Genomic DNA, 23,564 nt, shown 5'->3' with positions numbered 1-23,564 from the left:
ATCTCTTGCCTTCACTCTTGACAGGGCTCTGCAGTGTGTCCCTGGCTGGTCAGAGGGAGACATGGCTGGGGACAGGGTTTTTCCCCTCACAGGTCTGGCTGCCCCCATAGCAAGGGAAGCTCTTCTGTTGGTATGGCACTCAGCACTGACCTTCCTTTCTGCAAGGGAAATGACTGCATGAGTCACGGGTAAAGGGCAGTGTCCTGCACCAGCTGTGATTTGCACATTTTGAATATCATGATTCCACAGAGCTGTGGGGAGGCAGCCAGAGGTACAGCAAATCCACACTCTCTTGGTTGGACTGAACAGAAATGAGATCAGGTTCAGCCAGTTACACCTGGCAGAAGTGGGGTTGCACCAGAGCGCAGCTCTCCAGTGACTCCATTGACAGCCCTTAGTCATCTACGTTAAAAACCAAACAAAACAAGAGAAACACACCCCAAGCCTCAGCTATGGTTTCACTAGCACATTACTAGTACTATTTCACACATCAAGTCACTGGAGAGAACAGGTGATTGTTGTCTTTCCAAAGTCTGGTAAAGATCAGGGCAGGAGAAGCACAAAAGGGAAGTATATTGTGCATTTGTGGTGCTTGCTGGGAAACACTGGACCTTTTACTGTGAGGTGTTGGCTGCTACGTGTCCACTTTGGCTGTGCTCATGGATGTGCTTTACCATGGAAGTGAAGCAGCTATGAGACAGCTCTGGTACCGAGACACAGAGGCTGGAAGCTGTCTTTTCTTCCATGTTTTTGTGACCTTGCCATTATCATGTTTCTCTCTCTGCTTTGTGCACCTCGTTTGCCCTCTGCTGAGCCCTTTGGGTGGCAGTTTGTGTGTCCCCCAGGCAGGCACTGCTTTGCTGCATGCAGCTTGTCAGAGCTGCCATCGCTCATCACGCGGGGTCGCGCTGCCGCTCGCTGCACTGCTGCTTGGGATGTCACTGCCTTTTAGATCAGTCATTACAGCTGCCAGTGGAGCACTTTGGGCACTCTCTAATTCTCCCCTTTTCTCTAATTTCATTTTCTCTGTTCCTTCCTACCTTTCTGGACTGTGGGGTGGTGAAACAACATTCCTTCAGCTATGGGAGGTGAGGGAGATCAGAACCTACAATCACTCAGGGCTAAAATGACCAAGTTTCAGACCCAAACCAAACCTCAATTGCTGGAAGGTAGTGACAGTGCTGAAGAACAGAGTCCTTGGGCCACGATGGCCATCAGCCACATCCATTCCATCTCAGTGGGCAGCTCCAGAGCAGCCATAAATTGGTAGGAGGAGGTTGTCTGTCTTCCCTGCTCGCTGTCCCCAGTGGAACTTTGCAGTCTGTCAGACTGAAGATGCCCAGGGATTCTCACGCAGGTGGTTATGCAGCTGTAGAGAGCTGCTTGGGAGTGACGTTGCCCACCTGCAGTGTAGAAATAGGTACAAGTCAGCATTGCCCTAAGCTCAGCACCCTGGATCATATTTTGTATTTCTTTGATTGTGTGGCCCAGGAGTGGAGATAGTTAAACTTATGAACTGAGGTGTTCCCTGCTGTGGAGCATGGATGAGGGCAGTCATGTGCTTGAAGGCATCCATAGAATAAAAGAGCTAGAGCCAGTTTTGAGAAACTCTTGGCTCCGTGGATGTATCTGTGGTGTGAACCCCAATGGTATGATTATATTCAGTGATGTTGAAATGCAGAGTCTAGCATGTCTCTAGCTCAGGCATTTGTGAATGGCTTAGTGTGCTTGTACAGAGCACGGGCCATGCTTGTGGCGTGCCTGTGGATTTTGTGCTGTGAGAGAGCGCTCAGTGACGAGGGGCTGTGTCTGGGGGGTGGTTGGGTGGTAGGTAACACTCCAATAATACTAAATGTAATACCCTCACCAAAATCACCTTAGTTCTATTATCAATATTTCCACATCCTTCCACTTCCCGTGCTCCTTGAACTTTAGTCTCTTCAAAAATAACACAAGAGATTACTCAGGATTTCCTCTTATTCAGCCAGGAGTGGCTGTGACACAGCAAGAAATAATCCCCTCGCAGGTCAAGCAGAAGCTGAGCCACTGTACCTTCCTCTAGACATGGCTCAGGACAGTGCAATTACAGCACAGGTGCCTCTGGTGGGAAAGATGTGGAAATGGCCTGGGGGAAGGTGGCATTTGGTGACCTGCTGAGAAGGGAGCCTGTGACTGCAGATGAAGCAGAGTTAGGAAGGCTGTCTGTCAGCTCAGCAACAGCCCTGGATGTGCTCACCGGTGGGGATGGTGGGATGTGCCATTTCCTTGTGCTCTCTGTGCTGGGAAGCTGCTGGGAGCGTGGCCAAGCAGGGCTGTGGCTGGGACATTCCCTTTGTGCCCACCTGTGGGAAGGGCCAAGTCCCTAAGCCAGAGGAGGTGTGTGCCTAGCCCTGCACTGCTGCCAGGGCAGGGACCAGCCTCTCCTGCAGCCCTTGGCTCTGCCCCAGGGGCTTTTTGAGTCCCCCTCCCTGTCACTGTGTGAGGCTCAAGCAGAGGGAGTGGCACACTCTGACCTCTGCCGTCCCCTCTGCCCCGCAGGACCATGAGAAGCAGTACGTGGGCTTTGCCACTCTGCCGAACCAGGTGCACAGGAAATCCGTGAAGAAGGGCTTCGACTTCACCCTGATGGTTGCAGGTGAGACTGCCCGTGGATGGAGGGGGCTGGGCCCTTGGTGGGTGTGTGGAGGGAACCTGGATCCTCCCCTCGCTCTGTTCTGGTCCTTGTCTCAGGCCTTGCTTTGCTCCCCAGCCTGTGGCAGTTCCCCCAGGAGGAGCAGGCCCCTCCTGACCCCTCACAACCCACTCGAACAAGCTTTTCCTCCCACAGTGACTGCTCTGGGTGGTGAAGGCAGGGTCAAACAGGGACCGAGGGAAAGGCGGTAGAGGGAGAATGGGGGAGCTGGGAGATCACATTTGTACAAGGATTGAGACATTTTGCAGCAGAAGTCTTTCCACTGCTGGAAAAATGTAGTGGCAATGAACAGCTCCTGACAGCTCGTCTCTCTCACTTCCTCTGGCTCAGGATTCAAAGCCTCGTTCAAAGTTTCATTTGTAAGTCAATTAGTGGGTCATGTTGCTTGCTTTTTCCTCCTCCCCTTTGCGCTGTCAATTAGGAGAGTCGGGTCTGGGCAAATCCACGCTGGTGAACAGCCTGTTCCTGACAGACCTCTACAAAGACAGAAAGCTCCTCAATGCAGAGGGTGAGTTGGGGGCAAAGCAGGGTGAATGGGACTGTTCTAAGGACTGGCACTTTGGGTCTTTGCTTCAGCAGCAGCTACAAGCTTGGCTGGATCCCAGCCCTCTTGTTTGTGGCTCTGCTCTCGTTTGTGTCTGCTAAGGCACTAGAATCGAGCAAAAATGGTTTGGCTGTAGGGCTCTTCTCTCCTTTGAAGGGAAGATGAGGCTGTGTAGCAGCAGTAGCCCTTTGGGATGAGATATTGAGATTTGTCTTTTGTTCTTGGATGCTGGAGTATGGCAAGGATTCCCCTTCCCCAGTGACTGAAAAAAATATTCAGAACAGCTGGGCTACAGACACTTCAGAGGTTTGTGTATACTCTCGGAGTCTGCCTGCCTGCTGCTGGCCTCCTGCAGTACCACCCCCTTGAGGCTCCTTAGAGCATGATGTGGGGTTTTTGAAACCTGTGTCATGCCCTTTGTTCAGTGATGAGAGGGAGCTGGCTTGTCGTGGGTGCACTGGGGACCCCAGCATTAAAGCCTGGCTTTAACTCCTGTGCTCCTGTTCAAAGAGAGGATCAACCAGACAGTGGAGATCATCAAGCACACGGTGGACATTGAGGAGAAGGGTGTCAAGCTGAAGCTGACCATAGTGGACACACCAGGCTTTGGAGATGCTGTCAACAACACTGAGTGGTGAGCAGGGCACTGCTGCCTTCCTTTTTGTCCTTGACCTCACAGTCATTAGGAGAAAGGAGACAGTACTGATGATTTTGTTTTGATTGAATTGCCCTTCCCAGCTGGAAGCCCATCACTGACTACATTGACCAGCAGTTTGAGCAGTATTTCCGTGATGAGAGTGGCCTGAACCGGAAGAACATCCAGGACAACCGAGTGCATTGCTGCCTTTACTTCATCTCTCCCTTTGGGCACGGGTGAGAGCCCACGCTCCAGGCCTAGGGGGTGACTCAGTCCAGAGGGAGGACCCTTGTGCCCCAGGATTGCTCTGTAGAGTTTGTACACTGCCAGGGGTGTTGGCACAGGAGAGGAGCTGTCTGGGGGTTCTCCCTCTGCTAAACATCACAGCACTCCCTTCCCCTCATTGGCAGGACAGACTGCCTATGAGCAGGCAGAGCAGATCTCCCTCAGGCCTTACAGCCTGATTTGAAAATCAGGAGAAATGATGCCATGCAGACTTGTATGTTCCTATCTAGCTAAGCTGGACTGATGTGTAGGAAAGGGAGTTTCAAGCTGCCTTCAGTCCCTGCCCCTTGCTGGCTCATGTGTCAGCCTAGCCTGGAGCAGCTGAAGGGGCTGTGTTGGCTGCCTGTGGCACAGGACAGCTGGAGGGAGACCCCAGGCTGTGGCCTGGGCAGTGTTTGGCTTCCCAGGAAGCAAATACCCAGCCAGTGTCTGTATGAGACACTGAGCAGCTAAAATTGGACACAGCTTTCCTGAAGGTACAGCCCTAGCTGAGGGCTGTCCCCGTGCTCCTGCAGGCTCTCGTGACAGTGCTGTCCTTTCCCTTTGTGCTGGGTGAGTGAGGGAGGCTGGAGGGGGAGCTGCCCAGAGGGTCTTTGCTAACAGTGTCCCTCATCCCTGCTGCAGGCTGAGGCCTGTGGATGTTGAGTTCATGAAGGCTCTGCATGAGAAGGTCAACATTGTGCCCCTGATTGCCAAAGCTGACTGCCTGATCCCCTCCGAGATCCGCAAGCTAAAAGAGAGGGTGAGATGCTCTTTCTGTACAGAGTTATACCTGAAGTAGTGGCAGGGATGAGCTGAGGAGGGAGGGGAGATAGATATATGGATTTATGTGTCTGTACAGTGTGTTTGTATATATATATACACACACACACATACACAGTATCTGCACATACAGCTGCAGCTGTGCTCTGCTGTGAGAAGGGAAGTCAGCAGAGAGGCTGACTGCAGAAGAAACATCAAATCCTTTTACCATCTGTAGGCTATAGCAAGCCATGGTAGCATAAACAGAATAAACCCAGCATTTCTGTATTGTTCAATTTTACATCCTTTTGGTTTTGTCTTGCACGGACACAGATCCGGGAAGAGATTGATAAATTTGGCATTAAAGTGTACCAGTTTCCTGAGTGTGACTCTGATGAAGATGAGGAGTTCAAGCAGCAAGACAGAGAGCTGAAGGTAAGGAATCTGCTCAGCGGGGTCTGGGGAATCAGGCTCATGGGTTTATGGGTCAGTCCAGAAGGAACCACCGCTGCCCTGAAGGCCTGTGCTGGTGCTGCCCAGGGAGCAGCCTGGGCTCCTGTGGTGGGTGGCCTGAAGAAGGTGCTGATGTCCCTGCTGGTGCCATAAAGTCAAGTGTGGCATGAACCCACGGCCCCTCTGCTCTCCCTGCAGGCAGTGTCAGTCTTTCCTCATCTGGCCCAGCCTGTGTGTTTAAGGTGTGAGCTGGGTTGTACAGCAGTTCTGAGTACCCGTTTCTGGGTGATGCCATCAGCAAGGAGGAGAGATTTATGAGTGATCAGGCACTCCTGTGACACATCAGTTGCACTGGGGGACACAGTATGACCATACAGGCATATCTGGAGCCCCCAGCAGCCCAGTCCTCACCGCCTCTCAAACCTGTGTGTGCATGCAGTACAGCCTTGTTTCTCCTGTCAGAGAGGCACAATGGGCTTTGACTCCCTCCTGAGCGAGAGGAGCACAGCCTGTACATTCCTGCTCTTGGCATATATTGTCCCATTTGCTTGGTGTCCCAGCCTCATTGCTCTGGCTTCCTTGTAGAGCTTCTCCTTAATGAAGAGATGCAGGCACCTGCAGAGACACAGCTTCCCTCAGGACAGCTGAGGCCAGGCTGGGCTGTAGATCTGTTGTGAACCAGGCTAGGCTACCTGTAGGTCCCAGTGCCTTAGGCTTTTCTCTGCCACTGGGTTGTGGTTCCCTCTCTGTGGCACACGTGGATGTCCCCGTGTCTTCCCTGCCAGCACCTTCCTCCTGCTGTGCCTGAGCCTGGCCCTGTGAAGGGATCCCCGGGCAGCTCGGGGCGGGCTGGGCTCAGCGGGATCTCTCATTCCAGGAGAGCGCTCCCTTCGCCGTCATCGGCAGCAACACGGTGGTGGAGGCGAAAGGCCAGCGGGTGCGGGGGCGGCTCTACCCCTGGGGCATCGTGGAAGGTAAGCACGGAGCCTGGGAGCACCGGGAGGAGGGGCAGGCAGGGGTGGGGCAGGGACAGATGGGCATTTCCAGCAGGGATGGCAGGGCAGAGCTGGGCCTGCCTGTGCTGCCTTTGACACATGGCAGGGGACAAGGAGGGGTAGGGACAGTGGCACCAGGACTGGCTCAGGAGATCTGTGTTACTGGGAGCTTATCAACCACCCTCCCATTGCAGATGAGGAGGAGAGGCTCCAGTGTGAGTGGATGAATGCCTAAGCTTTAATGTGCACCAGGACATGGCTTCTTATTAAGCAGAGGAGGCTGGGCATTGCCCGTTTATTTTCTGGGAGAAGCTATTGCCCTCAGCCAAAAAATCACAAACCCTTGTGTACTCCTTCCTCTGCTGCTGTTCCTGTAAGTGCTGGAATTCCTGGGCTGGAGGCTGTGCTGATGCACAATGTTTGTCTCCAACTTTTTTCCTTTCTAAAGGGAGAAATTTCATAAAGCCCTTAGGCAGAATAACGCTGGAATGGCTTTTGCTGCTGTTGCTGATTTGCCCTTGCTGGTTTGTTGCTTTAAGACCTTGCAGCTTTAGATCCCAAAAGCTTGTGTTTGCAATCATGGGCTCATGCTGGCTGCTTGGGCTGCCCAGCTGTTGGCTCTGCTCCCTCAATGGCTCCAGAGGAGGCTGTGCCTGTTGGGATGCTGGCATTTGGCAGTAGGACCAACTCTGTGAACCCCTGTGCCTGATACAGCTGATTTTCCCCAGCCCTGCAGAGAGGCAAAAGGAGACCATCACAGCAGTACAGTGCTTCCCACAGCACTGTGTGGAGCCAGGCTCCCCATGGCAACAGCAGCTCTTTCAGCTCTCCATTGCCTGCTCTTGGCTTTGCCCCTCAGGGGCTGATTTTGTCTGCAGGGGCCTTTTGATAAGTCCTAAATTCTGATGAGACAAGCAATTTCCCTCCAGCCCCAGCTGTGCTCACTGTGGTTATAACATCCCATGTACATGGGATCCTCTCTCAGGGCTCTGCTCTCTGTGCTTAATTAATCCTTTTACACAGAAAAAGTCCTGGGAGCGCAGTGCCCTGAGCAGCCTGGCCTCAGTGTTGAGAGGTGCAGAGCACCACTGAGGCCTGTGCCAGGGCAGTGGCAGGGGATGATGAGGGAGGAGCCCTGGGGTGGGGTTTTAGTCCAGTCTATGTGTCCAGGAGCTGAGAAAGGGCTCCCTGGAGAGGTCTGGTGAGGTGTGGCATCCAAACCCTCTCCCGTTGTTGCTTCCACAGTGGAAAACCAGGCCCACTGCGACTTTGTGAAGCTGCGGAACATGCTGATCCGGACACACATGCACGACCTGAAGGACGTCACTTGCGATGTCCACTACGAGAACTATCGAGCTCAGTGCATCCAGCAAATGACCAGGTGGGTCCCCACCTCTGGTGGGAGGGGGCTGTCACCCTCTGTGGTTGCTCTCACAGCAGCTCACTGGTCAGGGGGCTGTGGATCTGCTGGGGACTTGCTGGGCTGCAGCCTCCAGAAATGGCACTGGGAACTAAAATAGCAAATCCAAGCATGTTTCCCACAGCCTGAACCCAAGGCAGGAATGCTTCTGAGAATCCACATTCCTGTCTCAGGATTCCCCAGGCAGATAGAGAGAAATAGGCCTGGAGATTCTTTTGAAGAGCTGTTTCTAGCAGTGGGTGAAATACATCTAGCCTAATAAAATGGTATAAACCATCTCTCTGGTGAATGATGGCTGTGTGCATTGCTGAAAAGGAATGCATTCAGTGGTCTGCAGTTATGTCTAAATAATAACATGACCCTTGGGATGCTGCTGTTTCTCAGACAATGGGGCCCAGGGAACTGGTAAGACAACACATCTCCAAAGATTTCTCTGCATTGTCTTCCCTTTGCATTTGATGCTCTGTGGTTTTAGTCAGAATGATCAGAAAACAGAAGAGAGAGCGCTCACAGGCTTCTCATTCGAGACCTCTATTTATCCTTCTCCCTTCCATGGCTGATACACTGGTGAAAAAATTTGGGTTTAAGGAGGTCTTGGCTCCTCTGTTGTGAACCATTCCCTTCACTTCCTGCCAGCCCTGGCTGGGTGGCTCTGTGCTGCCACGTTGCACAGCAGAATGGCCGTGCTTCAGCAAGGAGCAGTCCTGCATGTGTGCTGACGTGCAGGTTGGCACATTCTCCTGACACACAGCGTATCCCAGTCCTTTTGCATAGCAGACAAGCCTGTTTTTTTCAGCAGCAAGTATATGGAGTCCCAAAATAACTATGTTAAATGCTAGAGCTGGGTGAGCAGTGTCACAGCTGCTATTTAGGTAGGCTGTGTGTCTATTAAAAGAAGAGCACAGTGAAAAAGTGGTTGCTACGCCTAGAGAAAGCTTCAGTTTGGTACCATTCCTCACGCCATGATTAGTTCCTTGCCAGAGAACAAGTTTCATGAAACCAGCACAGGGCCATTTCTAGAGAGTCATTTTGGTAGGAGATCCTGAGCTCCAAGGCTGGAGTTGTCTCAGTAATGAGCCAGTGGTGACTCCAAGTGGTGAACACGTGCAAGTGGCATGTTGAAGGTCCAGTTTCAGCCCAGCCTTCTTTGGCTACTGCCATTCCCTCCTCATGTACTGACAGCTCCTGTCCTTTGAAAGAAAATCACCTCCTTCCTGTGTCCCCTACCTGCAATCATGGGCACCCAGCCCTCAGAGCAATGCTGCTGTGCTGTGCCTGTCCCATGCCTCCCACCTCCTAACAGGAGGTCTCATTCTCCATCCAAGTGCATGCCACAGCTCTGGAATGTATTGCCCTACGGCCCCTCCGCCTGGTTGGGTGTGTGATGCTGCATTGCTGGTGGCTCTGCCTTGGGGAGTGACAGTCATTGTGTGGTGACACCAAATCCAGTCATCCTGAACCCCGAGTGACTGCTCTTACCCCCTCTCTCCATCTCTCTAGCAAGCTGACTCAGGACAACAGGATAGAAAGCCCCATTCCTATCCTGCCTCTCCCAACACCAGATACTGAGACAGAGAAGCTGATTAAGATGAAGGATGAGGAGGTGAGTGCCATTTCTGCCTGGGTCTTGGAGCTGAAATCCCAGGAGTTTCTCCAAGGTTGCCCCATAGAGGCAATCCTGAGGCTTCCCCGTCCTGTGTCCCCTGGTAGGCTCCTGGGGTGGAGGACAGGGTGTGAAAGCTCTGGCTTCCTCTGTCAGGGAAACACAGCCCCAGACACAGGTGCCTGTGTGCTCAGGCAGGAGTTCATACTCCCTGAGATCGCCCTGTCAGCTCCAAGGGGCTGCCTCAGCATGGATCCACTGGTCCCTTTCTGACTCTCTCTTCTGTGTCTCCTGCAGTTACGACGGATGCAAGAGATGCTGCAGAAGATGCAGCAGCAGATGCAGGATCAGTGAGAGGCAGGTACCCAGAGGGCAGAGGGGATCCCCCGGTGACCATCTGAGACCTGGCAAGAGCTGTGAAGGTTTAGAAAAGGTTTCCTATTGTATAGAGACTTGTGGGCAAGAGCTGCACCCGCACCCTCTAATTTATTAGCAGCAGTGCTGGCTTTTCGGCCAGCTGGATCATGGAGGAGGCTGTTCACTTAACAGTTTACTGATGTGTATTTCTTTTTAAATAATTATTCTTTCATTTCTTTTTTTTCTCCTTTTTTTTTTTTTTTTTTAAGAAACTAGCCTGGGACATCTCTAAGGCATCCTAAAAAATAAGAAAAGAAAAAGATCCCCTTTTCCTATGTACTAATCTCTTGTTTGGGAATGCTCTGGTGTTTCAAGTCCTGGTTTCTCTGGTGTACAAACCTATAAAGTATCCATGTCAATGCACGTAAGTGTTTACTCCCAGCTGAGGTGCTGTGCTCCTGTCCCTGTTCCCCTTGTGTGGGGCCAGCACAAGCATTGTAAAGGCAGCCATACCCTCCTGTGTCTCTGACCTGCACTGCTTGGGCTTCTCAGCCTGGGGACAGTGCTGGCCCAGAGAGCTGGGGCTGGGAGTTTCTCTGTGCACTGACCTGCTCAGGAGTCCTGACGATTGCCTGGTATCCTGTCCAGGTGTTTCTGGGTTTTTTGTTTAGTTGGTTGGTTTTGTTCTTTCTGTCAAGAAAACTCCAGGATATTTGTGCTGAGCAGCAAAAGACTGAGTGCCTCAAGGCTGGTTAGAAGAAAACTGTTCTCAGTTACATCTTTCTGGCAGAGAGGTTGTGTTGTAGATATTGCCTGCAAGGAGGTGATGGGAGTGAGCACCTTCTGTGCCATGGTTTCCTCCCACGGCAGGCTGGTAGAGGAACCCTAAGGCCTTGCAGTAGCTGGGTGAGGGTGTTTCATTGGTTTAGCACTTGTCAGCAGCTGCAGTGTCTTTAGTGTCTGCTCTGAAAAGCACTGTGGCATCCAGAGCACTTGGCCAAGACTGCTTTGGAGGGGGTAGAAACCCTAGGGCTGAAATCCAACCCCAAGTGCAGACTATCCCCTGCCCCAGGCTTTGCAGTCCCATGAGCCCATGGCTGGCTCCAAACTTCTCCTGGGGGAAGGGGCAGTTTTTGTAGGCTCATTTCCAAGATCTGCAGGCAGTCTGTATGGGCACGTGCAGGACTGTCACTGAGTGGGGCTGAGCACAGCCCAGCAGGCTTGGCTCTTGCTCTCCTGCCTTTCCCCCAGGCACTCAGCCCTTCTCCCCCTCCTTATTTCTTGGCTCTTCCTGCCTTAGTGCTGGGAAGGCTGGTGGGTCTGCTGGGCAGAGATAAAAGCACTCTTTGGGCAGCAGCTCCTGTCCTGTTCTTGCTTCCTGCAGTATTTTTAACTTGAGTCCAGCCGGAGCAGAGCCCTGCAGTGTGATGTGCTGGGCAGGGCTCGCCAGCAACACTGCCACGCTCACAGGAGTCAGGGCTGTTGGAGGGAGAGACACTTGGCTCTTCCCTCTGACTCCAGGGAGTGCAGCCATGGGCTGGGCCCTTCTGCTCCTTGGCTGACTCCTCTGTCCCCTTTCCCCTTTTGTATCCGCTTCTCCATCTCTGGCTCTCCCCAGCAGATCTCCCTGGGTGGAAGCACAGTGTTGGCCAGGAATAGCCAGGCCCTCCCTTCTGTCACTGGGCACTGCATTTGTCTGGTTCCTCCCCGGGCCTTTAGAGTCCCAGTCAGGCTTTGTGCAGGTGGTGAGTAGGTTGGCTGGTTCCAGTTATTCACTGTACAGAGCCTCTGCTTAGCCAGAGCATAGGCTGTAGGGGCAGGGGAGAGACCCTGGCACCATGTAAGTAAGGAAAGAAGCCCTTTGGCAGAACTGTGCAAGCTGGGTAAGAGCAGTGTTCAACAATGTTTGGGTTTTTTTTTTCATGCTCCCGTTTTGGGCTCATAAGTGGCAGTGCCATCCTAGGAGAGCAGAGGGACACAGCTTGACTTCAGTAACACGAAGGACCAGGCACCTGAGGGGAAGTGTAACCTTTCTTTGCATGATGTGCTTACTTGAGCACTGGAGTAGCCTGAAACAGGAGCTTCCTCCAGGTTTTCCAAAAAGATGGACAGCTGAGTTCTTGGTTTTGTCTGTGCTAGCATAAAAGGAAACATCTTGAAGTACCTGCCCCCTGTTTTCTTACACTAATCTTGGTGAGGAGGATGTTCTGTTGCAAATGAGCCCTGTCCACCTGGAGATCTTCCTCTTTCAGATTCATTCCTCGAAGATAAAGGAGACCTTTTCCCTTTAGCATGGACATAGAGCAGCAGCTGACCTTTCATGCTGGGCTGTGCCCAGAGGTGCTGTGTGCTGGTGAAAGCACAGGGTGCACTGGTCACAGGCAGGCAGGGTTGCTGAGGGTGGATCTGCCCATCCCTCCAGCTGGGGAGTCTCCATCAGCTCGGTGCACGTGCCTCAAGTCAGTGGTCACAAGCCTGTCCTCTACAGAGAGCTGAAGCCTTTGGCTACCAGCTGGCAAAGATGGTTCAAGCTGCATTTAGGAAAAAACACACAGGAGTGAGGCACCACAGATGGCTTCTGCAGAGGGATGATGGTTCCACTGAAATCGTGTCTCTGTGTAGGAGGTTTCCTGCCCTGAGTGCCAGAATTTAGGGACTGCTTGGAAAGGGATTAGAGACTGATTTTAGGGGACATCAGGGGTTCAGATTCTGGCCTGGAATGTGGAATCTGTTTATTTAAGGAGTGTGTTGTACTGTGGCATCAATTCTCACAGTAAGTGGAGAAGAGGCTTCTGAGCACACAGAGCTTGTCCATGTGGCTCTGGCAGTGAGAAGTGTGGACAGGAAAGTAAATTACCACCTCCCCTTATGCAACCCTCCACAACCTCACATGCAATCCCTGTACCCCCTGGCACATTCCCATGCCTCTGCCAAGCTTTGCCCTGCTGAGTGAGGGGCTGCAGGGATGGTGTCCCACTCCACAGCTACCCCAGGCTGCAGCTGGGGCTGTTGGTACATCTTGGCCCCTGTGCCTGACAGGATGGATCCATGGCATGAACTCCTTGTGTGCTGCTGCTGTGCTGGTCCTGCCTGTGCAGTCCGTGCTGCCTCCTTGCATGCCTCCCCTCAAAGGAGGGGCTCCCACTCCTCGTGCTCTGCAGTGGCATTCCCTGCTCTTCCTCACAAACTCTGCTGTGCTTTAATGCTGGCTTGCTCCTGCCATGCACCTTCCTCACCCCCTGCTCCATTCCTAGGCTCTATGTTTCCTGTCCATCTGTTGGGTTATTATAATTATATTTTTTTGTAAATTTCTGTTTGAACATTTTGTCATTGTGAACAAAGAAAACAAAACCTTTTAAACATATCCATTTTATTAAATGATTATTGTTATTATTATTAATGTTTACTACCTGAATTGATCAGTGAAATAAATACATTCAAAAATCCAACCTCTCTGTTTAATTTTCAGCCCCCTTGAGCAACATTGGTGATACATTATGGGCAGGAGAGAGCAAAACTGACCCTATTTCTCATTTTATCTATTTCAGTCAGAGCAGGTTTCAGGCAGGTTTCCTGCATGGAATTTCTGGCCTGTTTATTCCAGAAGCTAGCAAGATGATCTTGAAGGTTTTTCTATATTCAAGCTTCCCCTGGGAGTGGTGTCTTAAATCATCAGTGGTCAGCTGGACAAGGCCCAGCCCCAGGAAATGCAGTCTGTAAGCAGCCAGGAGAGCATTGCCAAGTCCATGCTGCATGCAGAGCCACAATGGGCCTGGCTCTAGATCAGCTCCGTGCCACACCTGGCCTGAACACCTGCCTGTGAATAAACACAGCACCAAACACCTGAGACGAGGTCAGTTTGCTGAACAAACTCACCCTGCACTAGCCGAGCTGCTCCCAAGTGGAAAGCAGGCCCTGCAGGAAAAACTGGGTTACTTTGTTAGCCTAAGATCTCTTCCCCACTCTGCATGGCCACCACGGTGAAACAACTGGAATTGTCTGCTCCAATTTTGTAGAAATTTAAAATTTGTTTTCTTTAGAGCATAAAGAATTTCCCTTAGTTAGGGCCACATTCTGCCATTTTTGTACCCTCAGTTCTCTTAACATGAGCATATTCAGGGCATTCATCATTCCTGTTCTCCAAAATGTCCACAGTACCATGTAAAAGAGTTGAGTTCAATGGGGCAACAGTTTCACACCGTGATTCTGGTGGCCTTAGGCTAAGGAGTGTAGTGTGTGCCTGGTCAGGCTGATGGCAGAGCAATGTCTGTGCAGATGCCATGGCCGTGAGAAGACGTGATTCTGCCTGAATGTAGTTTTGACCCTTGGACTTACCTGTTAAAATATTCATGTAATGCAGCTTCTGAATAAAGCATGTGGTCAGTCTGTCTCAGAAACTGCTCTTGTCAGGGGCTGTGGGCTCACTTGGCAGCCTGAAGAGCAGCTCCTCAGAGGAATGTCTATCCCAGTCTGTTGGCCTCCCTGTGAATCCAACTAGCTTTTTTTGATGTAGACAGTGAAATGCCAAGAGTTATATTTCACCCCTATACCGATCATGAGAGGGTGCAAATGTCTGAAACATCTTTCTCTGGAAAGATGGATGGACTGGAAGACCAAGTCTACCAGCAGATCTTTCACTAATAAGTAGTAGATTTGTGTCCCTGCTCCAAGGGAAACCTGAGGGTCAGCACCCAGAAAGTGCTAGGTGTCACCACTCTGCCAAGTTTTCCTGATGAGATGGGAAACCAAAGGTCCCAGTGCTCAGGGAGTATGGCACAAACCAGTAACATCACCTTCCAGCCTGAAGTGCATTTTGAGTTATTATGCCACTGAGACTTTGTAACATTTCTGTTGGGCTGAGCCTGCGGGCCCAGAATCACAGTTACCAGTCCGGGCAGCATCTCTCCCAGCAAACAAGTTCTTGTGGGCAGCATCAGCTCCCGTTTCTTGGAAGGCTTGCTCAGTGAAGCCTCAGTTTCCGCTGGCATGCAGCAGGCTTGCAGGAAGGCCTCATGTGGGAGGTGTCCCTGGGATGAGCCTGCCCTTATCTTGCCAGCCAGCTGCAAGGGGTGATCCGGGAACGCAGCTATGCACACACTCCTGCACTGCCTGGACTGCCTCGAGACCTTTCTCTTGTGTTGTAAAGGCAGCGAGAAAACAAGGATTGAGCTACTCTGGTAAGTCAACAATGCTACCTTCTACTCTTTTTTTATTTTTAACTGATTGACAATTACAGTTTGTCAAGCACAGAAAAATGCTGCCCTGTTGCAGGTATGTGTTGTTCTCCTGCAGAAGTTACAGCAGCTCCTGTCCAGCAGTGGCATGAGACTGTAATATGAAAAACCTCATTGACCATGTCTCCCAGCACAGGTGATTATTCACCTGCTGGAGCAGTGTCTAACATGAAAAACTCCACTGGCCTCCATCCTCAGTGGTCTGCACTCTCTCTGCAGCCAAAGACTGTTAATCACTCCTTTTCAAGGCTGGAAAGGCTATTTTTTACTTGTGGTAACAGTAAATTTATTTCTGAATCTTCTCCTGCAGTTTGCATGAACGAAGCTTTGCTTACAGATGTAATCTAGAGCTATGATAAGGCATGAGAAATTTCATATTCTAGTTTTTGATTCCTTGGCAGAAACTTTCTTGGCTACCCTAATAATGCACCTCCAGTAATGCTGAAAACACAAGCAGCTCTTGTACACTTCTGAGGACTAGTGAAAATGTATTTGATGGCTGCAGCTAAGCCTTCCAGTAGCCATGTATTCCTATCCCTCCTCAAATCCAGGGTTGGAAGACCATTAAAATTCCTTCTCCTATAGCGAGAGATCAAGAATTTGCTCTCTTTTAATTCTGTTCTTTTCAGAACTCCAGTGGAGGACACCAAATTCACTCAACTTTAGAAACTCATCCTCAGAACAAAACAACAAAAGTCCTTGGCTGTGGTGTCAGTCCTAGAGTGCGTGGTGTCTGGTGTCCACCTCACCCAGTCTCACCAGGGAAGTGTTTGCAGGTGAAAATGAACAGTGGAATTCTTTTGTCCCTCCTTGGCTTCCTCCCACTCGTGACACCCATATGCCCTGTGCCCTGCAAGTGCACCACCAACATTACTGACTGCTCCTCAAAAAACCTGACTGTAGAAAACCTGCCCACTGCTTTCCGTCCTTCGGCTGAAATCATCCACCTCGGTTCCAACAGGCTCACCTCTATCCCCAGCGGGCTCTTTGACAACCTGAGGAGCCTCCAGGTGGTCTACCTGCAGGGCAACCCTTGGGACTGCAGCTGTGACATCCTTTACCTGCGCTCCTGGCTGCAGTGGCAGCAGAACCGCAGCCTGTACAGGGATGTGAGATGCAGCTCCCCCAAGCACCTGCAGGGCCGGATCATTGCCTACCTGACAGAAGATGAGATCGTCTCCACGTGCCAGCACTGGTACTGCAGCCTGGCTCTCCTCTCTCAGCTCTCTCTCTTCATCCTCCTTTTCCTTCAGGGTATCTTGGTTATCTTCATCATTGTCTACCTGCAGAAATTTCGGAGAATGACAGCTGAAGTCCGGAGCACCACCCGAGAACTAAACCAGCAGGTAGACCCTTGGGTATCTTCTTCAATAAATAATTAACATCACAAGACAGAAGACCCTCCTCCCTTTGGGGGATGCTGTGCCAAAGTTCTGTAGTTTGTGATACCCAGAGGGGACAATTCAGTATAGCATCTAATCCTGACTGTAGTCTGAAGCAGAACTTGAACCGATCAGACACTTGCTGCATTCATAAAGAATCAATCTTGTATTTTTTCAATGCTTTAAATTCTTTAGTCAATGAACTTGACTACTTGTCTGGGCTGGAAGTGGTTCAGTGGACTAAGGAAGTCATAAACTGCAGTGACCAGGACTGACTCAAACAGTTCATAAGCTCCCAGGGGCTCCAGTGCTCGATCCCTCCCCTCCTACAGTATTCCAGCCATATTTCCCAGGATCTTTCTGCTGTGCTGGGGCAGGTGAGGACAGAGGTGGACAGCAAACTGTTTGAGTACTGAGCTAGGACAATGGAGAAATAGTTTCCTTCTGCCACCACAGACAACATTAAGAGCTTTGGACTATGGGTTTAATCTTCTCCTGCCTTGGTTTCCCAAGTAAAAGGAAAAGGAAATCTCTTCTTGCTTGATGCATCTTTTCCAATGTTCTTCTGGGGGAGGGAGGACATGTCTAGAAGCCCACTCATTTTACCTTATCTGCATTCCTTTTAATCTACTTTAGTTTTAATACTGACTTAAATGAGTGAGACTGGGGCCCTGAATCTTTATGAGAAGTTCATCCTGAAGACAAGAATTGACTGTGCCTGTGTGGCACCTGGCACCTGGTACAAGAGATCTGGTCTTGAGAGACTCATCCTGCAACCCCCACTGATGTGCTACTGCTGTTTATGGTGTCCTTTAATTATTTTTAACTAAAACAAAATTGAAATAAAATGATGCATGATGATGCAAATGGCTTTCCTTTTTATTTTTTTTCTTTTTTTTTTCTTTTTTTTTCTTTTTTTTTTCTATTCTTCACTGGGTGTCTTGCATGCTGTTGTACTCCCTGGAGTTCCTCACCCTCAGACTTTGTGCCAAGCAAAACAAATCCTGAGGGTGGGTGGAGAAATTAGTGGAGTGCACAGTAGGGTTACACTCTGGCAGCTGTGGGCTTCTACCATGGACCAGGAGAAACAGGAGTTTCTTCTAAAGCCACTGCGTGGCTGCTTATTTTGTGAGGCAGCTGGGATGGAGAGGGCCGGTCAGGTTTGGTGGGGCCGGCAGGCTGAGGGGAGACCAGCAGGTGATCGAGCTGCGCCCTTCAGCCCCCAAACCCAAATCAGGCGGGCTCCATTCCCCTCTCAGCTCACACACGAGCGGAGCTCGGCCGCGAGGAGAGCCCTGTGCCCGGGGGCTGCGGGCAGTGCTGCTGACGGGGCAGGCCGGGACAGCGACCGAACAGCGGGGGAAGAAGGGGACACGGCACAGGTGAGGACAGCGGGACACGGGACAGGCAGGGACAGCGGCGGGACCCGGGGCAGTGGCGGAGCACAGGCCGGCCCTCAGCGCGGCGGGGCCGACGGAGCTGGGCCGATGGACGCCTGTGGTTCCCCTCACAGGCACACGGGCGGGGCCGGTGGAGGTCTGTGGTTCCCCTCACGGGCGGGGACGATGGAGCTGGGGCCATGAAGGGCCGTGGTTCCCTCACGGGCACGGGCGGGGCCGATGGAGGGCTGTGGTTCCCTCACGGGCACGGGCGGGGCCGATGGAGGGCTGTGGTTCCCTCACGGGCACGGGTGGGGCCGATGGAGGGCTGTGGTTCCCTCACGGGCACGGGTGGGGCCGATGGAGGGCTGTGGTTCCCCTCACGGGCACGGGTGGGGCCGATGGAGGGCTGTGGTTCCCTCACGGGTGGGGCCGATGGAGGGCTGTGGTTCCCTCACGGGTGGGGCCGATGGAGGGCTGTGGTTCCCCTCACGGGTGGGGCCGATGGAGGGCCGTGGTTCCCCTCACGGGCACGGGTGGGGCCGATGGAGGGCTGTGGTTCCCCTCACGGGCACGGGTGGGGCCGATGGAGGGCTGTGGTTCCTCTCACGGGTGGGGCCGATGGAGGGCTGTGGTTCCCTCACGGGTGGGGCCGATGGAGGGTTGTGGTTCCCCTCACGGGTGGGGCCGATGGAGGGTTGTGGTTCTTCTCACGGGTGGGGCCGATGGAGGGCTGTGGTTCCCCTCACGGGTGGGGCCGATGGAGGGCTGTGGTTCCCCTCACGGGTGGGGCCGATGGAGGGCTGTGGTTCCCTCACGGGTGGGGCCGATGGAGGGCTGTGGTTCCCTCATGGCTGGGGCCGATGGAGGGCTGCGGTTCCCTCACGGGTGGGGCCGATGGAGGGCCGTGGTTCCCTCACGGCTGGGGCCGATGGAGGGCTGCGGTTCCCTCACGGGCGCACGGGCGGGACCGATGGCTGAGAAGGACGTTCCCCGTGCTCTGTGTGCCGGGGCCAGCCTGACGGACACGGGGCTCTGCCCTGGGGATCTCCTGCTGCTGTTTCCTTGCTGTGCCCCGTGTCCCTCCAGCACTAACCCCTGTGGCATTGGCCTGACTGGTGTGGCAGTGAGGCACCCAAGGAAATGGGGGCCCAGCTCAGATTTATTTTTCTTCTGGGGATTGCACGATGCTGGACTTTACCCAATGCACCCCTTGCACCACTATCCCCTGCGATACCACCGTAACCATGACCTCCAAGGAGGGACACAGGTCCACCCAGGAGTCTCCTCTGTGGAGAGATCCAAATTGGTGCTGCAATGCCCTCAAATCTGATTTTCAAGTAGTGTTGTATTCTTAAAATTATTTTTTACCCCTGAGGAACTAACTTTCCACGGGAATAATAAGCCCATTTTCTGAGTTTTTTGTCCCCGTACTCCTTTCTCCAGAATCAAGATGCAGCTGTGTAAGGAAGTAGCACAAGCCACTGTTGTCTCCTCACACCTTCCTTCTCATTCCTATTGGACAGTTATACTGTTATTTTAGTATTTTATGCATGTTGTTGAAGTCCTTTTCCTTTATTAGTACATGTAAGGGATGTAGAAGACCCTTTCCTTGCCCAAGACTTTGCAGAGTGTACTGGTGTGACAGAATGAATCCCCAGGTTTGCCCGCAGATTTTTTGCTGAATTTACCTGGGTTAGAGACCCCTGCTGGTGCATGTGGGCAGTGCTGACAGGCACAGCTTCAGCTGCTGGGAGAGGCTGGACTGGGAGCAGGCACAATCCCAGCCCTGTGACTGCTTAGTCTGTTAACACTGCCACGGGGTGCTGGAAAACCTTCAGGGCTCAGTGTGTCCAGAGAGACAGAACAACTGCTGGCTTTGGTTTTGCTTTCCTGAGCAGGCAGGAGGACTCCTGACTCTGCACCTTTAAGTCTTGGCACATGGAAGTTAAAAAGCCTTTTTGGTATTGTTTGCACCTGTGACCAACCACGGCACTGTGATAATGAGTTGCACTGGATGCAGAGTGATTTGTGTGCTATGGCAGCATGTCCAACCCATAAATCTAGAGCCTGCATATCTTGCCTTCTCCTGGCTCAGGAGTCTGCATGTCACAGATGCTTTCTTGCTCTGCTACCCAGTGGAGGATCTGCTGGGATGTTGTTGAAAGGAGAACTGGCTTTCATTCTGAAGGGAGACACTGCCCAAGAATGCACAGATGTTTTGAAGGGGAAGTAGCAGTGAAATATGGCAAAGATAAACACAAGCTATTAAGCTGCTTTGCAAATAATTTTCTAGTATCAAGGCCAGTCCAAACCCATGGCATGCAGGGTTGGACTGCCAGGCCTGCTGGACAGTCTACGCCTTCCCAAAGGTTCAGATGCTTCCAAAGAGCTCCTTTCTCTGAAAGTTACCAGGTTAAAGAAGCCTGGGAGACCAGACCAAGGTGTTTGCAGCCTCTATGATGCAGATCTCCAAACCTGAGGTGTCTAAAAGATTGGTCAGCACTCCTTAAGTGAAGGACCAAATGGTTGGTAGATGACATTGGGGAAGGCACACTGCTTTTTTCTTCTTCCAAATGCCTTGTTTCACAGTTATCTTCATGGTGACTTCTGCATGTTTTGCAGAGAAAAAGAAGGCTTGAAAGCAAAGCAAGCTGATTTTGGAGCTTTGAGAATTGTAACCCGTAATTCCCCAGTCCCTGTACCACATGGTGATAGTGGTTCTATTTTGCTTCAAGATCACTGCAGGCCTTTGTTCATAGATTGCCTGGATCCATGTGACCCTTGGGAACCTCTCCCTGCTCTTCTGCTTACACTTCTGTGGGTTCTGCACCCTCAGGTGTGCAATGGAAATATCACATTGTCACACACAGACAACAACTCGTTACCACCCACTGCAGGGCTTGCTCACTGGGCCAGGCCAGTCCCAGGCAGCACCTGGAGATTAGGCTGTGCTTGGAGACAGTGCAGAGGAAAGAGCTGGAGAGGCAGGCACATCCCTCTCCTGAGGTCAGAGCTGTGCCTGTGCCCGAGGGAGAACTTTCTGTGGATGCCTTGGTGGCAGCCTGGTCTGGGATTTGTTGCATCGTTCACAAATTGTAAGAGGCATTTTTCTTGGTTATGAACATGAGGCTATCTGGCCTTCTCTAAACCCCTCATTTCCCTTCAGCACTGAAGCATGAAGGGCATCCCAGAGAGAGTGCCAAGAAAACAGTGTGGATTCCACATCATGGGACAGATAATCTGTCCTGGGTACATGGGAAAACAAGTATTTTAGAAATGCTTAGAAGTGGCTTTTGCTTTTTTTAAATGTGTATATTTGCATATGAAAACAAAGGCCCCCTCAGGTTCATAGCCCTTATTTTGGAGGGCATTAATGGAGAGCACAATTAATTTAACAGGTTTCTGCAAAAGATTAGGTATCTTGGGGATGTGGATTGAAAGCAGCAGGTTGCAGTGATTTGTTCTGAAGATAGTGTGTGTGCACATACTGTATGTCTAGCTAAAGTTACATGCTCCCTGGAAGGACAGGATAGAGCACTACCAGAGAACATAAAAGATTTAAGTGGGTTTAGTCCAAAAAAACCCCTTCAATTACCCTACAAATAAAGTCTACAAGTAATTTTTTTTTCCTATTTCTTTATATATCTCATGTTCTGCTTCTGCTCTGAAATGTCAGTGACTACTGAGAACAGAATATGCTGGAAGGTATTTGTATTTCCCCAGAGGAAGGTTACCCTGAGAGTTACAAAACCAAACGCCAGGAATGCCCTCTGTGGGTGCCAAATGGTTCAGGCTGTGAGGCTGATGTGCCACCCGCCTCTGTCACAGCCGAGGATCACTGCTGACCTGCCCTGTCACAGCAGCTGGGTGCCACATCAGTGCCATTCCTTCTGCCGGGCAGCTGTGCTCGCTGCAGCAGAGCCTGTCTCCAGAGGCACCGCAGTACTGACAGCCGCCGGGGCTCGCTCGGGAGAGGGCAGCAAATCCCCTTTAATCTCCTGTTTGCTTTGACTGGTGAAATACACATGGGATAACTGGGCCTGGGAGAGGGTGAAGGCAAGCGTGATGTGTCTGCCCAGAGGCTGACAGGGATGCTGCAGACTTAGTTGACCAAGCAGCAGACATTGCTTTTTGAACCAGTAACTACTAGGTTAAAAGCTCATTTTCTGGTTGTTGTTTAAAGCATCAGCATGAAACAGAGAGGGGGAGGAGGTGGTCATTCTGATATTGTGGCTGTGATGGAAATAGGGTTGGTTCTCCGAGGGTGTTTAGTCTGATGAGCTTTAGAGGGTGGAAATCCATCTTTTGGCAGGTGGTAGAAAAAGCCCTTGCCATCATCACTGAGTGGTAGGAGCAGTGGGTTTTCACTTGCCTGCTGGAGATGGGAGGGTGCCTGGAGTATGGGTGGAAGGTCAAGTGCTCTCAGAATACCCCAGGACTATGAAGGACAGAGGGCTCAGAATTATTGGGGTTGGCTCTGTGCATCTGTGGGACAGAAAATGCAGAGGCTGAGCAGGCAGCTGTGTAAGCACCTGTTGAATTTAAATGCCCCTGCACTGGGAAGAGCTGTGGGGAGCTGAAATCTGGATCAAAGGACTGTGAAATACTAACAACTCCTGTTAGGACTCCTAGTCCTTCACTTGGTTGTCTCTCATAGGGTATGATAAGGGATGTGCCTGTATTTGGGGAGCTTTTTTCACCAGGAGCTTTTACTTCCAGTATTCTCAAGCTCACCAAAGGATTATGTGGATGCCCACACTTGCTCTGCATCTCCATTACCTGATCTTTCAACACAGTGTTAGCAAGCTGGTTTTTTCCCAGGTTGAGACTTTAATTCCCTCCCATTGATCATGGCCAAAGAAGAGAGCTCAAATGGAGATTTTATTCCAGAAACAATGGCCCTCTTATGTGCTGTGTCGTGATCTCTCTGAATGAACCTGCTGGTGAAATGAAGGCTTTTCCCCGGGCTGTTTTGTACTTCTCACAGGTGAATCTTCATATTAGGTCAGCTGCCTTGATTCCTGCAGGGAGAGAGAAGGGAAGTAAAACATGAAATCTTTTTTCTGTAGGGACTGAGACAAAATGACAGTCAGTGGGACTCGGCCTTTATGTTTAGTTTCCATAAATCCCCATGTGCTGGAGGGAATTTGTCACTATTAACACCTACAAAGTGGAGGGCAATCTCCCTGTGCAGTTGTATGTGTTTTTCTGCCTTTAGACACTTCTAGGTCCAGCCCAAAGCCTCCTGCCTGGGCTGGCTGCCCATTTCCAGCCAAAAGTGCTGTTGTCCTTCTTGTCTCATCCTCAGCTCTGCTGTGAGCTGCTGCCTGTTCTGTTGGTACCTGCTCTTCCACGCCCTTCCCGCTGCTGTTGGCATTTCCCGAGCTGTACATGAAATACAGCTTGGTGCTTTCCTGTGTTTGGCTCTCTGGTGGCTGAGCTGCAGCAAACTCACCAAACTTATCCATTTGATCATCCAGTGCAGGAGGCATTGAAAGCAAGACCTTGGTGTTCTTGATTACTTCCTCTCCTGTCATCCCCTCTCGCCACTATCCATCAAAAACGGCATTTTAATGATCCCTTTGCTTCTTTTCCTTTTTTCCTGAGACTTCAAAGAGCACAAGAAGCAGCATTGTCATTTCTGTACTGCCTAAATGAAGGGAAGCTCTCTCCAAGTGCTGCGTGTGAATTTCAGTGTGCTAATTCCCATGAGTTTCCTACAGCACATCAGGTAATGTTTTATATTCTGTCCATTGCTGGATTTGAGCAAAAAAAAAAGAAAAAATACTGCATTGCTTTCAGTTTCTGTGTTGAGAGGAATAAAGAGATATGCTTACAT

General features: G+C 51.3%; 2 protein-coding genes across 7 annotated transcripts in view; both read left to right on the top strand.

Annotated features, from left to right (window-relative positions):
* The window catches only part of SEPTIN5 (septin 5), a 39,236-nt gene extending 29,248 nt beyond the window's left edge, over positions 1–9,988 (top strand). For all 6 annotated transcript variants that reach the window (XM_063416293.1, XM_063416294.1, XM_063416296.1 and 3 more), the window contains 10 exons: positions 2,539–2,635; positions 3,114–3,200; positions 3,747–3,870; positions 3,975–4,109; positions 4,783–4,900; positions 5,233–5,334; positions 6,230–6,326; positions 7,593–7,728; positions 9,268–9,370; positions 9,668–9,988. In XM_063416293.1, coding sequence (XP_063272363.1) covers positions 2,539–2,635; positions 3,114–3,200; positions 3,747–3,870; positions 3,975–4,109; positions 4,783–4,900; positions 5,233–5,334; positions 6,230–6,326; positions 7,593–7,728; positions 9,268–9,370; positions 9,668–9,724 — 1,056 coding nt within the window. In that variant the 3' untranslated portion in view covers positions 9,725–9,988. The remainder of the gene's footprint in view (positions 1–2,538; positions 2,636–3,113; positions 3,201–3,746; positions 3,871–3,974; positions 4,110–4,782; positions 4,901–5,232; positions 5,335–6,229; positions 6,327–7,592; positions 7,729–9,267; positions 9,371–9,667) is intronic.
* Positions 9,989–13,311: 3,323 nt separating this feature from the next.
* GP1BB (glycoprotein Ib platelet subunit beta) lies at positions 13,312–17,210 on the top strand. Its single transcript, XM_063416299.1, has one exon. It carries the CDS (start codon positions 15,744–15,746, stop codon positions 16,341–16,343), a length of 600 nt encoding a protein of 199 aa, XP_063272369.1. The 5' UTR covers positions 13,312–15,743; the 3' UTR covers positions 16,344–17,210.
* Positions 17,211–23,564: the final 6,354 nt, after the last annotated feature.

The sequence above is a fragment of the Prinia subflava genome, chromosome 19 (genome assembly GCF_021018805.1).
Source record: "Prinia subflava isolate CZ2003 ecotype Zambia chromosome 19, Cam_Psub_1.2, whole genome shotgun sequence".
In the NCBI taxonomy this organism is placed as follows: Eukaryota; Metazoa; Chordata; class Aves; order Passeriformes; family Cisticolidae; genus Prinia; species Prinia subflava.
The sequence above is the reverse complement of the archived record's forward strand: the minus strand, read 5'-3'. Positions and strand labels throughout refer to the sequence as shown.